Raw genomic sequence first — 17,420 nt, forward strand, 5'->3', positions numbered from 1 at the left:
CCTGATGACACACATGGGATGGGTCTCAAACATGCGAGTGGTTGTCTTCACATCCCCTTTGATCTCTTCCAGCTCAGACTTCAGGTTCAGGAAGTGGCTCTCCTCAATAGTTTCGGTTTTACCTAGGGAATCCAAATGCTGGGTCTCAAAGAGATATCTAGCGGTTTTCACATCTCCGCCGGTGATGCTTTCGATGGTGACAACATCCGTCTCCTGCTCGTCTTCCTGGTACATCTTATTCAGATAATCAAGTGGCTGCGTCTCGAAAAGCCATGTAGCAGTGCGGACATCTCCCCTTGCAAGCTCAGACGACTTTTGTGACTGCTCAGTTGAATTTGAAGCCTCTGTCCCCAGAGCATCCATGGGCCGAGTCTCAAACATCCAAGCTGTGTGTCGGACATCTTTGCCAGCAATGATTTCCTGCTGCGCGATATTCCTCACCTCGTCCTCATCTGGGGTGTCATCTTTGATTGTATCTAGTGGCTTGTTCTCGAACATCCAGCGCATGGACTGCACTTCGCCTCTAAGGATTTCCTCCCATTCCAGATCATCCCTGTCGGGGCTTGAACACTTACTCGAGCCGTTGCCGTCATTTTCAAACATATAGCATGCCTGCTGAACGTCTCCCACCATGTCCTCGCTTTCCAAAGCCTCCTTTTCTGCTTCGGTTAGCGTACTCAGGAACTCCTCTTCGAGGTTCTTGCGAACCTCTGGATGAATGTGCTTGGAGATGCGCTTGAGTTCAGCCATACTTTTGTGTTTAAAGTACTGCTCCTTGGTAACAGTGCGCTTATGTTGGGAGGCTGGCTCCTGACGCTGGGATGAGACGTACTCAGGGGTTTCCTGTAACAGGTTTGCAGGCGGGGGAGGGAAGCGCTCTGTCATCTCATAAGCTACTGACGAGGCAGACGCTCCTGACGAGGCAGCGGCAGTCGTTACGGTGGAAGAGGTGTCATAGCTCGTCATGGTTGAAGCTTTAGAGGACTGATTAACTGGTGCCCACTGGAATTGGTTGAAATCCACATCAACCTATGGTTCATATGTGGTTTTGGTTAAGGAGAGAGGGACAGTGAGGGTTGTTTTTAAGTTATAGAATTTGAAGATTGAAAAGCACAGAAATGGACATCTTTGAACTACAGCTACAGAGTAATTCTGGAAAAGGAAGTATCAACTTTCATCCTAAAATTAGAATCATTATAAATATTATTTCTAGGACTGAGCTGCAGCTGAGTTAAATTTATTTTCCAAATTGAGAAGCACCAAAAAACTAAACTAATTTGGATGTAAATCAACAAATACAGACACGTCTACAGTCTGTCAAACCGAGACATTTTCAGTGATGTTCCTTATTACTGACTTGATTGAAATATTCATTGACGATCACTTTAGCGGCAGACAGTAACATGAGTTCCTGTTTGAATGTGGGTTTCCATTTCGACACAGAAAAAAAATAAGCTTCAGACGTTGTCTGTGTAATGACATGTGGTCTTTGATCCAATCCAATTTATTCTCAATCAACTCATAGCATGAGCAATTTTCTTTTGATGATTTCATGATATGGCCTCGTCTTCATACTGATACCTCCTGAAAAATCCAAACTATAATATATTTGGATAAACAGACAGCATCATTACCTTAATTTCCTTGGCTGGTGCAGCTTCCACAATCGTTTTTTCATACTGCTGCTTCAAAGCCTGAGTGGAAACCTTTGGTAGGTCCTCTCCTCCGACGAGCATAACTGAATTAGACACAAGAAGAAGGCTGCCTCATTAAGTCATTCGCAGTGAGGGAGCTCAGGGGGATTGGACAGAGAAATAAATCATTTCATTAAAAACCTGAGTAGTTTTCATTTTCTGAAACCATGCAGCGGTGATTGCCCAATTTCCACTTTCCAATATTTTACCTTCCTGACTTTGCCCTGATTAGATTTGCTGCTATGCACTGAAAAGAAAATCATCTGCACTCCAACTCATTTCCATAGCTCATCCCTTATTCAGCTGTAGTGGGATCAATCATTAATATACAGGACACAAGCAGCGCTGTGATAAAAACGTGCAAATTACAATATAAAAGCAATGAGTGGAATAACCTGTTTCGGCGTAATGGTTCCCGTAACTCGCGGCCACATTGTTCTGGTGGACTCTTTGATCATGGATCACCTGTGAAAAGGTAAATCATTAGTACACTGGCATGTTCACTGCAGCCTCCAACGGTTTTTATTCAGTGAGAATTTAAAGGATTAGCATGAGGCAATTTGTCTATATTGGGCACGTAAAGTGCGACAGAAAGTTCAGAAATAACCAAAGAACTGGGGTTATTAGCAGCCTGTCAGTGGAAAGATGCTGCAATGCAGCTGGTGGACAAATGGCGAGTGTCACAGCCAGTACCTCTTGTTGGTTGTGAAAGAGGGTTGTGGTGGGAAGGACCTCTCTGGCACTGCTTCTCACTGTCACCTCTGAGGAGCTTGACATATCCTGTCAAACACAGAGAAATGGGAATGTGGAATCCCTCTAACATTGACATCATATGCAGCAGACACACACACCGCCACGGTATTATCACAGCATGACTGTGAGCTGTAAGAAAACAGCAGGTGAGTAAGTCATTTTTATATTGTGAAAAAGCTTAATAATCCCCTCTGTGGCTTGCAGCAAATGTTTTCTTGTTACAGAGCTGCTTTCTAGGGAAATACTGAGTAAAGGAGGATCTCAGTGTGTGAGAGGAAAAGCAATAGATTACAAAAACTGTACAAAACTACATCAGCCATTTCCTCCAGTGAGATTCATGCAATTTGAACAAGATGAAAGAGAAATATAATATTTCAGCTTGTATCCACTGCTGTTAACATGAAAAATACATGCAGGGTTTGGGGTGCTCTTTACTTCTCAAACCACTTATGTCAGAATAATATCTATCCTGATGTACAACCAGTTTTTAATCCAAAGTAAGGATATTACACCTGTGAGGAAAAACCTGAGCTGAAAGTGATTTGTTGTTGCCACACAGAAGCAATAACTCGATCAAACAGACACTTCCCCTTACGAACCCCTCTGTAAAATTTAGCATTCAGCAAGGTCCTTGAGCGCTCGATGAATCCACTCTGCTTCCCGCCTGAATGAGCAGATGGGGAGAATGCACGGAGGGGCGGAATTGACCTTACTTCACTGAGATCCGGCCCCGCGCCAGGCTGCTAACATGTTCTGACATTTTCCTCACGCACTCGATGACAGTGCCACATATTCGAGCAAAGTTCAAGGTGCCCTTCTTTGATTTGACCTACAGTACGTAAACGCCTCACAGCCAAAGCAGCCATGTTTTTTCCAATGTAGAGCTACAGTAGAATTTAAATCATTCAGTGGCGTGTATGCGTTTCTCACTTCTGAGCTGGTGAACAGAAAGGAGAGCTCAGCAGGGGTGGAAGAAGTATTGACATCCTTTGCTTAAGTAAAAGTACTAATACCACACCGTAAAAATGCTCTGTTACAAGTAAAAGACCTGCATAGAAAATGTTATTTAAGTAAAAGTGTGTAAGTATCATCAGGAAAATGTACTAAAAAATCCTCACATTTTAGAAACAGGAATTGATCCAAACAGTTCTGTCAATCAGCTAAGTGTTTACTTGTCTAATCATTTCACCTGTACTTGTAGGCCATTAGATTGTTGGCTAGTTTAATGTATAATAAAACATTGTATTTGATAAACTACATGTGTTTTGTGTGCAAAGATCTTAATTTGTAAAGTAACTAGTAACTAAAGCTGTCAGATTAATGTAATGGAGTAACATTTCCCTCTGAAATGTAGTGGAGAAAAGTAGAAAGTAGCATGAAAAGAACAGACTCAAGTAAAATACAAGTAAATTTGAGGTACAAGTACCTCAAATGTGTACTTAAGTACAGTACTAGTAAGTAAATGTACTTAGTTACACTCTGCCACTGCAGCTCTGTCTTTCAAATTCCATTGACTTTAAATAGGAAGGAGAAAAATGGCCCTCAGTATCTTTAATAATGAATTATCTATAGATAAGTTGCTTATTCAATGATGGTATTATCACATCACTTCATGCTCATTGCAGACAATTTTCTAAAATAGCCTGTTCAGCAGTGATTCCATTCTTACCTGGACAGTTATCTGCTCAAAGTGAAACTGGGCAACACTGGACTGAGAGGACGAAGAGGCAAACTCCTGCTTCTCAAACTGTTTCTTCACACTGGCCAGACCGCCAGGCAGCGAACAAGCCTCCGACTCATCCATCACCTATCAGCAGAAAACAGAGAACGTGAAATACACCTGGAAACCCATCTGGATACCAGATAGATTGTAGATTAAACACACTGTAAAACTACATCATTGGAGTTTTAGGAGATTGGATTGGAACCAATCTCTGCTTTTATTGATTGTGAATATGTCATACATTCACTTATACAAATGTTAAGGTGATGATGCTAATGAGTTTCAGAAGCATTGTTGGTGTTCTTTTAAACATGACATGAATGCTAAACATCAACAGTGGAGTAAGATGCTTCCGTTACAATCCTCTAGGGGGTGTAAAAGGCAAAAGGTCATTGACTGTAACGTACCTTTAATAATACTGAGAGACAGAAGTCAAATACAAACAACGTGACATATTGGTGATACTACTGAGGACCACAGCTAGCTGAATAGATATAAAACCTACATAAAGATACTTTTTTTGTGTTGATTTCTGGCAAAAATTTCAGAAATAGCTTAAATAGCAGGCACCTAAATTTAATGGATTTACTTTTTCCATTTCTATCCTGCAACGGAGCGTGAAACATCAACAGGATATTCAGTATTTCAGATAGGTCTTACTAAGTCACTTAAATGGAACAGAAATAAAAAAAAGCTTTTCAATACATTTTATTGAGCTACAGAAGGAATGAATCCTTAAAACTGGGAAGTACAAAAGCCTGGTTTCTTTGCAAAGAAGAAGACTTTCTAAACCTAATCAGCATGGATGATGCAGTCCTCACGCTACGAGATCTGGGCAAAAATGCTCACTGACTATTTGATACAATAATCTTTTGGGATTGTCAATTACTTTCCTAATAAAACATTTATATGTAGGCGTCTGCATAGCTTCTGGGAAACTGCAATATAAGAAGAAGCTTGCTGCTTTCTGTGTGTGTGTGTGTGTGTGTGCGAGAGTGTGTGTGTGTGAGTGTGTGTGTGTGCGCGTGTGTGTGTGTGTGTGTGTGTGTGTGTGTGTGTGTGTGTGTGTGTGCATGTGGAACACAATCACCCGTCACTTTTCCCTTTTTTTTATGCAAATGAGGGGTACAATGCAATTTGCGAGTTATTGCAGAGGAGTTCAGGTTAGTGACATTTTATGGCAGGGCACCATGTTATCAATATTTTACCACTTCTGGGTGCATTGATATGCCATGAAATAAACCTCTCTCATTTAAAATACATATATGACGACATAATGTCCACTGAGAATGCATTCAGACGGGTTCAAAGAGCAGGGAATCTTACCAGTATTTACCGTTGCAATTTAGTAGTGTAAATATGTACAGATATTAGTAGAAGACAGGGCTGCTGGATGATAGACAGACTGACAGCTGCAAAGGTATAAAGGAAAAACATGATTCCTATACAAAAAAAAAATAGAGAGGCTGTACTGAAGTTGTCCAATGGTTGTTTTTCAAGCATACTTATGTGCATTAATAAAAAAGCAACAAGCCACTTGAGGCAGTGCTTTATCGTGATGTTAGTGCAGCTGGGAAAGTGCTCTGTGTTATGTTAACAACACGTCTCATCTGTTCTGACACAGCTGTAAAGCTTGGCCTTGAGTGGCTTGTTACTACGCGGACCTGTGAGCAGCTAACAGTGAATGCACTCCCTGAAAGTCACCACCAAGTTGCATAGTAGAGGACAACTTTCAGTTGTTGTTGTAACTACTCTTAATTAGTTTTTGAATGTATGTCATTCTTTATCTTAAGATTTTTAATTTTGCTTCAGTTCTATTTGAGTCCATTGTCGCTGATTTTTAGCACCACTTTTTTCTAATTACTGTAAAACACAGCATGCAGATGGGGTGTCTCATCATGTACAAAGACTCCAGAAGGTGGCAGGTTGCCCTGTGTCAACACGCCGCAGGGTGGCCTCGTGATCGACATGCTGGGCATCGATTATTCATCGTCTTACGGACCAACAGATTCAAGGATTGGATGTGAGGCTTGGATGACTGTATTTAACCCTAACGCCATGAGCAATGATCAGAAACCAGGGGATCCACCGAAAGATACATTTTAAAAGAGTAGAGTTACTCCAAAAACAAAAAAGGACACAGATGATGATGTTACAGTGTCAATCTTTTGGTTTTACTTTAAATTTATCATCAGGAGCAGTTACCGGTATCAGGAAACAACAGCTAATTATTATTATTATTATTGTTATATATTGTTTTTGAAGCTGACACACCTAAACTAAAACGTAGTTATTTTTGACCCAGTGTTCGACACAACAAGCTCAAGTACCCGACCAAACCGTGAGGAGGATTTAACACCTGCTTTTCTCACATATCACATTTCAGACGTTCATTTCCTCTGTCACAGTGGTGACGGAGTGAATAATTAGTAAATAAGGAACAAGCTGTTATTTCCTGTAGCTGCAGAGCACAGCAGAGAACAGACATGCTCCCGTTGGGAAAGGCTTTGTGTTAGATACAGAGCTGGCTTACTGCAGTGGCCTTGGCTTACTAACTGCTCAAACAGTTGAATTATTGTGGTCATAAAGTACATTCAGGCTCTTCAAGCCGTTCTTGGTAATGATGAATTACTCAGGGATAGTCAGACTTGTTTTTGTGTTTAATTAAAGATGTGTGAGTTTTTCTGAATTTGCTGCAAAATATGCTTTTTTTCCTCTCTCTTTACAGATGCATTTAAAAGAACTTTGACATGGTGGTTAATGCTTTTGTGCGTGTGTGTGTGTGTGTGTGTGTGTGTGTGTGTGTGTGTGTGTGTATATGTGCGTGTGTGTACCTATCCCTCTCTGTATGTTGCCAGGGCATACATACACTCAATTACAAGCTAATAACTTCCTGCATTCCAAATCTTACTGAAGTATTATCAGCAAATGGACTTAAAGTATTAAAAGTAAAAGTACTGGTTCTGCAGAAAAATGCCCCTGTGGGTAATATATTTATCATATATTACAGTATTAAATTGTTAATATTAATGCATAGGGCATATACCATTGGCAGGTTATTCCAACCTAGGGGTCGGGAGATAAATCTTAGGGGTCAGGAGATGATTAACGGTAGAAGAAAGAAGAAATAACAAAGGTCTGCAACACAAATATATACATATATTAATTTTCTGGACTTTTCTCTCATCTTAGTTTTTTGTGAAATATTGGATAATTTTACTCCTATGAGCCTAGACCTAGAGCTTAGAGAGAAAATGTCTCTTTGGTGGAAATGCTATCAACTCAATAGTCAGCTTTCCATCCAAATGTATCGCAAATTTTAACCAAATTTCGATAAAATTGGCAAAAGAAAATGCAAATGAATGTGAATGTTTCCATCCACTACCGTCATGCGATTATTAGGAGTTGGTCTATTGAGAAAAGCAGTAGGTGGCGCCTATTCTCCAGCCAAAAAAACATTAAACCACTGCAGAAGAAGAGGGCGCAGCCAGATGACGGAATTAAGACCTTAGCGGCTGGAGCAAAATGGAATTCAGCCAGATGAGCTGTTTTTTATATCAGGGGTCCCGTAATACATATACAATTATTATATGCATAAAATGTATACTGTAAGTAATTCTACAATCAAATAACATATTCATTTGGAAAAATTGTTATTGAGAGATGAATTCTATATCCTGCTGAAACAGCAGCCCTATATGAAATACATGCTTCACCCTGGCTCCCATACACACTCCAGAGGTTTGGTTTTCCCATCCTGTACTGAGCTATATGACACTTTGACAAACAATGCTGCAATCCCTGTGCGCCCCCCCCTACCCGCCTCCCTAATTTTTCTCTTCAACAAAGTAGCCTACAAGCAGGACAGTGTTAAGTGACAGCAGATGTATACTTTTGGGAGAAACAAATGGTCCTAAACATCAGCAATACCACATGGTCAATCTAATAATTGAATCCTGTAACAGCGCATTATGTAATAAGTAAAGCATTATGTAATAACAATGCATTATGTAATAAAATGACAAAATATTGAAAATATTGACTTCATTATGTAATAGAACCCACATTATGTAATAATCTGCCGCAGTTTGTAATAAAAACCTGAACTCAATTTGTAATAAATTTATTTGGCACTTTTTTTTTTTTTACACGAAAAATGTAATATGGCTTATGATGTAATAACCACCCAGAAATGGATGTCTTCATTCATTTTTTATAGCATTGTCATGTTTAGTTTATGAATTCTAGCGTGAATCATGGTGAGTCAAAATAAATTAAAAAAAATGTTTAGTAGATGACTATTACCTTTCATTGGTCAATACGCAGTCACAACACTTATTACATATGGCGTTCAGGGTTTTAATTACAAAATGCGGGTGTTATTACATAATGAAGTATAAATGTATCACATTTTGACCTTTAGTTACATAATGTATTATTACAACGTCTGTGAGTGTCTGCCGTCTCCCTGGCTGCCTGCATGTCCTCACTGCCATCTCCCCTTAAACCCATGAGGAAGTATCGTCTTACCGCAGCGGAGGAGGAGCTGCTGGTTTCTTTCTTGGACACGGCAGCCTGATACATCGCCAGCCGCTCTTTCACCGACACCGGCTCGTCCTCCTCTTCCTCGGCGCTGGGGGCCCTGTCCTTGGGACGTCCTGATGTGGATCTACCTGCGCTGTCTGCAGCTACACAAACACAAAGAAATAACCCTCAACTTACTAAAATGTTACATAATTACACTGACGTTCCATGACAAGGAAATAAACATACTTACACACTTAATGTAGTTGGTGACTTGACTTTTTCTGCCTTTTTCTGATCATAACTGTTTACAATCCCCCAGTTTAATACATATAGCTGCATAGTTGCTGTAGATGATACTTTATAGATAATACTATAGATGTTTTAAGGCAAACAATACGCAACAAATGTTGACAAGAAACCGAAGCAGAATACTCATCAATCACAAAGCACTATTGTATGATACTTCATAACGCTCAGCACATCCCTGCAGATAGCCAATTAGAGAAGACAACCTTTTTTACTTTTGACTTTCCTGCATAAAAAAACATCATTAGGCAACCAGAGAAGGCTCCATTAAGGCTGAGCATACACCCACACCAGACCTTTTAACTCTTGGCATGTTCTCTCTCGCTCTCTCTCTCTGGGCAGCAACACCGTGGGATGATAGAAGACCCTAAATAGAAATGATTCTCTCTCATTATGTGCTCACGCTGCAACCTTTTGACATTTTGAAATCCTCCTCCTTTCCCCCGCCCCTAGATTATTACATATTTTCTCCACATGCATACTAGTTCAACCTTAGCTCAAAAATAGAAGTTCCACCTCAAAACTGATTGAAATTATAGCAGCTGCTTCTCAAATGCATATGTGTCCAGTCTTGCTGCTGTTGTAGAGCTTTGTAAGAGATTCAGTGCTTAGTGGTAAAGTACATACTGTGCATGCTTGGCTGTGCAAAGCAAGCTATCATAACACTTCTCTTAGCCCACTAATAGTATATCTATATCCAGTGGGGGAATGTCCCTAACTACATGTACTCAAGTACTGTACTTAAGTACAAATTTGAAGTACTTGTACTTCACTTGAGCCTTTTCTTTTCATGTCACCTGCTACTTCTACTCCGCTACTTCAGAGGGAAATATTCTACTTTTTACTCCACTACATTCATCTGACAGCTTTAGTTAGTTACTTTACAAATTTAGACTTTTGCACATGTAGTTTATAAAATACAATGCTTTATTATAAATTGAATTACCCAACAACATAACGGCCTACAAGTCCAGCTGAAATGATTAGACCATTAAACACACAACCGTTTGGATCGTTTGCAGTTTCTAGAATGTGAGGATTTTTCTGCATTGAGTACTTTTACTTTTAATACTTTAAGTAAATTTTCCTGATGATACTGACATACTTTTACTTAAGTAGCATTTTCAATGCAGGACTGTTTAACAGAGTGTGGGATCTGAACACTGTCTATATCTCTACACTCCCCTGGTGTTCATATAATCAATATGAAGAATTGGAACACACCCTGTTGGGTGTCTTTGCGCCATTGACCAATAGAGTTTGTGTACTGAGAGGAGCTGCTGGTCCTGAATGTGTTCTGTTAGTATTTTGTTGTAGATTGATAATCAAATTAAATGAATGATTTATTGTCATTTAAATACGGTTTAAACAAGACTGAAAAGTATGACTCTTCCTGATTATGAAAATATCGTATAGGTTTATGTTATGGCCACCCGTTAAAATTTTTTTAAACTTACTACAATACCCATGAGCCCCAGTTGCCATTGCTATGGAGAAGAAGCCAGGCCAGCCAAAGCGTGAATTCAGAGCTGCGGCAAATTTCAAAAGGTTTTGTTGTTACATATGTGGACAAAACACGCTGAATTCATCCAAAATTGAAACAGAACCCAAAAGTGAATTGATTTAAGTTGCTTAGCTTCTGAGAGAGCTTTTTTTTCTTCTGTAATAACCCCTTACTAAATAAAATCAGAGTGCAGAGAAAATAAAAGAAATTCCGGTTGGGGAGCTATGGTGAATAAAGTGGACCAGAATGTTCCTGAGTCATAGTGTGTTCGCGGTTAGCTCCCCAGCTACGGTTGTTTACCAACTAGCCCTGCAAATAGTCCCAAAGTCACCAAGCTTCTATTACCACATATTTTGTAACAATGCACGGATGAATTTAGTTGTGACAATTACTGGTGTGACCTTAATACAGACAAGACAGGACTAGACTGACAAGAGCATGCTCTCCTCATCCCTCAACTATTTTAGCTTTCTGCTACGTCCGGCATGTTAGTGTAACCAATAACCTGTCAGAAATAGGCTGCCGGAGACAGCAGCATCTGAAAATAAATGGAGGGTTTGAACATCCTATAAATATGGGTCAGAAATCCTACACCTGAGGCCGTGGTGTAACCTAATACCGTTTTGACAGAAACAAAAGGATAATGCCCTCATTTATCACCCGAGACAAATGTCCACGTCATGGTCTGGAGCTGTCAGAGAGGCAGAGACACGAGGCTTTTTTGATGAGCGCGGTGACAACAGCGCTCTGGCTATCTCTGGCTTCTAAGAAGGGAATGCCATATGCAAAGCTCCCAAAGCATGGAGGTGAGGTAACCAGGGCTCTGAGGAGGTCGGGGGGGTGGGGGAATGGGCTGACTGGAGAAGAAAAAAATAAACTGAGCCTTTTAATAACCCGGCTCTGCCTGCAGCGTCATTTTCCCCTGTGACAGGGAGATTTATGGAAGTGGAAGTGTGTGTGTGTGAGAGAGAACTACAAGGACGAAAAACTAAGTCAAAATGTAAATGTTAGAACTTCTATGAGATACAATGCTTTTGTAAGATTTGAAAGTCACCATTCCTCCATGCTGCCACTAATTGGCACCAACTGATGTTTAATTAGCATTAAACAATAGCTTTCAAAAACTGTCTCATTGCTTAAGATGCCCCCACAATAATGAAGGCCAAGTCTCTGTTTACAGACTGGTATTGATATCAGAAAATCCTTTTCATTTAGTCATTTGTGCTTTTGATGGGGAGCATATTGAACTGTTTAGCGGCATATTTAACTCCAGACTCACTATTATTATTTTCTTTTTTCTTCGATGCCACAGAGGCAGAGCAGGTGATTGCATAGGCGGGGGGTAATGGAAGTAAGAGAGACAGGGAAAAGTCAATGGGGGAGGCCATGGCGCTACCAGGACGAACGCCTCAGTGGCTATATTAAGCCGAGCCAGGGGATATTGACCTCCCTGTCACTGTCTCCTCGCCAATGCCTGCGCTAAAGCGATCAGAGCTCAGGTGCTGCACCGCCGCCTAGCCAGAAGTGAGGAGGTGAAGGGTGACACGGGGTGTTAGGGAGAGACAACAGAGGAGAATGTGTCCAAGAGAGAGTGAAAAAGAACAAGAGAGTAATTTCAGAGTTTAAGGTTGCAGGAGAAGGCAGCAGGGCTCCGTAGCTCAAAGCTAAATCAAGGCCCATAGATTTTTGTCAGGCAGAGGCCGTCCCCTAATCACAGAGGTGTCACCACCATTCGCTGCCCTTTCGTCGCAACAGAAGCCTTAAGCAACCCAATTTTCTGTCCAGTACTTACTGAACCAAGCTTTTGGCTCGTGAGGTTTGACAGGAGAGCCAGATCGAGCTACACTAATTGAGAATGTCAGCCGTGGAGAGCAATTTCTTCCTCACAGACAAAAACAAAACAGGCACAATAATTGAGCTGTCAAATCTATCAAAATAACTTCTTTACATGGAGGCTGGATTGCCCCCGGGTGCTTCCTTATGCTGGGCTAAGCACTTTGTCTCCAATTTGCTACGCTTTCAGAATATTCCGGATCAGATTGCTGCTGGTTATGTCTGGTGGAAGGAAACAGGAAGGGCCCATGCATGTTTTATGACTAAGCACAAATCCTAGTGGAATCCTGGAAACGTACTGCAATATCACGTCTCATTCTCTATGTGGCTCCAGCACCTGATGTTCCAACACAAAACAGCCACTTCACTTCATCGCATTTCCCACTTTACACCAAAGATGCCTCATGTCTGCGCAGCATGGGCGCATCAAACCGATTCAATATTAGCCAAAATGTCATCTAACATTTTCAATTTGTCTCCCTCCACTTGTGCTTTGGTGAAAAAATTCCTTTAAGTAAGCTGTGCTGACAGTGAGGCTTATGTCGACACAAGAGTGAAATACTGATAGTAATACATTGCTTACCTTATTTAACTGTGTAAGTTGCTTTTGACGTTAAACAACAATAGAATCCAACGGAATAGAAAAGGGCCTTGGATCTCCAGAAAATGAAAATGTACTTAGTCGCCCAGCCTCAACCTAAAACAGAAAGCAAATCCTGGGCAGAGACAGACAGTAAGGCTTGGAGACCAGCTCCAGCAGTGTGCTCCACAGCTCAATGAGGCCCAGGCGTCCAGTGACAGCTGATTTTATTTTAGAAGTCCCCTTCGTAAAAAAAACAAAAAAAAAACAGGAGTGACTTGGGGGAGAGGGAAGGTGGATGTGGGTTGGCTTTTTTTAGTATCAAGTATCGAGGTACCCAACATACCCTTAACCTTATGTCACAGTAGTCTTATAGACACAGACGTCCCACGTGCTGAGCTGGAAAACAGACTCTTGGTACATCCTTCATTTACGCAGGGAGACATTTGGCATTTGAAATCACTGCTTGTTAGCATGCTAAATACCAAGGTATTTCATGATTTCATGATTGTTGGCAACAAAACAGTGAAAGATATAAAGCTCAGATCAAAGAATTGTTCCACATTTTTAGAAAATATGCTTATTCGCTTTCTTTCAGAGAGTCAGATGAGATGATACCACTCTGTCTGTACGCTAAATATAGAGGTAGAGTAAGGAAGTGATTAGCCTAGCTTAGCATTAAGACTAGAAGCAAAGTCTGGCTTTGTCCACTGTTGAAAACACACATATAACAGCATCTCCACAGCTCACAAAATAAATCACATCTCATTCATTTAATCAGTACACAAAACAGAGATGTCTCAATGAAATGTCCTTGAATGAATAAAGGTAAAAAAAAAGAAAGAAAAATAACTCCTCTCACGCATTATTGTCGCTCCAGAGAAACACATTTCCAATTCAATGAAAACCTGCTCTTGTATAGATCTTAGAAACATGCCCATGATGGCCCTGAGTTAAATATTGCCTGGAAAAAGCTGCTCAACTTTTTTTTCAATGTGGTGAATGATTTAAAACATTCTGCCAAGAGGACTTTAGTGACCTTTCTAGGTGAAACTGTTGCTCGCTCTAAAAAAACATCTTGTACGCTGTATATCTGCCATTAAAATGTCTTTGAACCCTTTTCAAAAGACAGCTCCTCGGATGGACGGTCAGGCAAACGCAAAGTGAGACAATTTAGTGCCTAGAGGCTCGAAAGAATGAGCAAGAAACCTTTAACGGTTAACACACAGGTAATGAGATTTAAGATAAGTGGAAGAAAGGACATCATATTGTTATCCTTTCTTTCTGTTTCTTTCTTTTAATCCCTTCTCTTTTTTCTTCTTTCTTGGCCAAATGTTGCCCTAAAGCAATGGCAAAGGTCCTCTTTTAAACCTGTGGCATTATGTTCACTCGTTTTCAACCTACATCCTTCTTGTCAATGTGACAGAGATTCTAGCGTTTATAACCCTGCAGGAATCATTTATGTCTGTTCTTTCCAAATATTTTGCTGTGTTCGTGGCTGTTTACCGTCCTCCTATATGAAACACAAGGTGTTCTCCGGGAGCCCACCCCAGCACATCGACTAGAAGAGCGTGGTTATCAGGCTTGTGGAGAAGCTGCACTCTGCTGATAATCCCGCTGAAATTGCACATGGATTTCCTGTTCCTAAAGTGGAAAATAAACATACTCCTGTAGAATACCTAATGAAGGGGCCTGAGAATACCACCAAACTGACATCCAGAGTGAGTCTAATTCAAGTGAGTTTCAAACTAAAATAACTTTCAGAAAATTGAGTGCTGAATGTGATTAGTGTGTTTAAGTTGTTAGAGTAAATTTCCAATAAATTGGAAACCACTCTTAATTTTTAATTTCCAAACATCAATCACATCTTCAGGGCTAATTTGTGTCCTATAAAACCACTAAGGGGATCAAATCTGGAAACAGGAAGAACATCTTTGTTTATCCTGAGGATAATATTATAAAGACATCATCATTTGGCAGGCAAAACTGGGAGGAGATTAATTAAAATAAAAACCACCTTTTGGCAATTCCAGCTCCAATTGGCAGCATTTGCACACTGTGCACACCGTCTGACAAGTTAAATCTGCCACAGACTAATATAGATAATAATATAAATCCTATTAAACTCCATGCTACTGTGAGTGCCACAAAGCCAGCCACAGTGTCATGAGGGTGTCGGGGGGAGGAGGGGGGGGGTATTCTGGTGTAATATGAGAGGAAACAAGTAAACAAGGATGCCTGTTTAGAAAGAGCAGCAGCATGGAGATTTAGAGGTGAGCTTTGCATCTGTTTAAAGCTCAGTTATTTTAACATTGCGGCTTTGCAGGAAACAGCTCCTGTAGCCCTCCTGTCATTTGACCCGGCAGATTACGTGCTGTTGTCACTGACAATTTGTCAGCCAAGACAAAAGCGATCGCTCAGTCAGGACAACGGAATTGTCAAGAAGCTCCGATTTTAGACGCGGCACGGAGATTTAGTGACTCGCAGGGCGACACGAAAGCATTTCTGATCTCAGATGGAGAGGCTCTCTGTCTGGTGTGAGAATATATTGAGTGTAAGCATGCACGGTTAAGCTCAACAGTGCGTGTACGTGTGTGTTTAACACCTCTACACCACTTGATGGCCTGTCAACACTTTAGATTCTCGCTCTCCACAATCATCACCACCTCTCTCTCGTTGTTCTTCTCTTTTCAATTTCCATTTGCTCAAATTTTGTGTTCATTCAGATTCTTTTATTTTTTCAGATGTGCCGGTTGAATTTCACTGTTACGGGATTGGTATGTAGGGGGAATTCAATATGTTCTGCTCTACAAGTACCATTACATGAATAATTGTTTAAGCCACCAAAGTAACACAGACCACTGCTGTGATACCTGAGAGGCCAATGTGTTAGAACCTGTCTCTTTAGTTTGTGCTTCTCACACAGCTATAAAAAAAAAAGAAAAAGGACTGTACCTCGCACTGTAAACTTCATATGTGTGTACACCGCTATCAGCATCAGTGGAAAACAAACTGGAGGTAGCCACCACGGTGTTGCTATCACTGTAATGGAAGCACAGTATCTAGCGAGCCCCCAGCTTCCCATTAAAAACCTGCCAGGGAGGCAGCCTTATCTGGCAATGAACAATCTAGTTTTCAAAAAGACTACTTTCTGCCAAATGCTTATCTCATAGAACAAATGGGACACCACATTGCATTAACCATGCTGCAGTCTCTGTTGTTTGTTTGACGGACTAGTGTAACCATGATGCAATCAGAGAGCTAGGACTCCTATATTTTATATCACATCTGATGTTGCACCAAAGCCTTCTGAAACTTTTTTACTCTGTTTTCTAAAATTGCAATTCAACAACAAGAAATTACTCACAAAGAGTGGTGTCCGTAGGTGAGGCCATGGTCTGATCTGTTGATGGGTCAGCCTGTGTGAAATTACCGGACGTCACTCTTTTAGATGAGGAGGTGTGGAAGGACACTTCCTGGTTGAGAGAAATACAGAGAGAGAGAGCTATCAGAGAAAACACCTGCGCTTCCTAAACAGTGAGATGGAGAGGTGACGCTACGGGTTATCAGAACCAGATTGCTGTGCCCAAATCACCCGTACACACCCTGACATATACACACATATGTACACACACCCTCTCACACACACAGAAAAACAGAACATAGACATGTTACCACACATACCTCACTACTAAGAAAAATAATACAGTCAAGCATCTGGTGACATTTAAGCCCTGGATTCCAGTGAAACTTTGTTGCTGTCGTCTGAGCTGCACACACACACACACACACACACACACACACACACACACACACACACACACACACACACACACACACACACACACACACACACACACATCTGTGAGTGTAAAGAGAAACGACCTTGGACACAATGTGAACAGTAGGCATTGACTGGAAAGTTAGTGCAAACAGCACTTGGTTGAATTTTAATAGAGCCAATCTTGCAGTAACTAAAGGTCGTTTCACAGGCTTCTATTGATAAGAGGTGCAAATTTGGTAAATGGCATGTCCTTGGTGCGTACAGGCTTGTTATTCCCCTGGAATCATTTTGTCAGCTGGTGCAACACACCTTTTCAGTTGCAAATCATGCCTGCGGGGAACAACCTGTGTCTATTTGTGTAAATGTGTGTGTGTGTGTGTCTTTGCAAATGTGTGGGTATGTTTTTCATTTGCAAATCAAATGTTTTCCAAGTAGCGTTTTTTGACTTGCCGGGCGTCAACTCGGAGTGACAACAAACACGAAAACATCTCTGCACACGTCATAACAACGTGGTGGCACACACACACACACACACACACACACACACACACACACACACACACACACACACACACACACACACACACACAAACACAAACTTGTCTAGTTTGTCTCCTTCGCTCTAAGGAAGGTGTCAACCGTAATTTCAGAAATGCACCAAAAGACAAAACATTGTCCTCAAAAATCCCATTTACAAATCCCCGGAAGACATGGTC

General features: G+C 40.9%; 1 protein-coding gene across 1 annotated transcript in view; it reads right to left on the reverse strand.

The window, feature by feature from the left end:
- The window catches only part of LOC114550754 (xin actin-binding repeat-containing protein 2-like), a 47,500-nt gene that overhangs the window by 10,158 nt on the left and 19,922 nt on the right, over positions 1 to 17,420 (reverse strand). The window contains 7 exon segments of the mRNA XM_028571553.1: positions 3 to 1,029; positions 1,635 to 1,738; positions 2,090 to 2,159; positions 2,388 to 2,474; positions 4,117 to 4,254; positions 8,701 to 8,858; positions 16,288 to 16,396. Coding sequence (XP_028427354.1) covers positions 3 to 1,029; positions 1,635 to 1,738; positions 2,090 to 2,159; positions 2,388 to 2,474; positions 4,117 to 4,254; positions 8,701 to 8,858; positions 16,288 to 16,396 — 1,693 coding nt within the window.

Source organism: Perca flavescens, chromosome 24, assembly GCF_004354835.1.
Source record: "Perca flavescens isolate YP-PL-M2 chromosome 24, PFLA_1.0, whole genome shotgun sequence".
Classification (NCBI taxonomy): domain Eukaryota; kingdom Metazoa; phylum Chordata; class Actinopteri; order Perciformes; family Percidae; genus Perca; species Perca flavescens.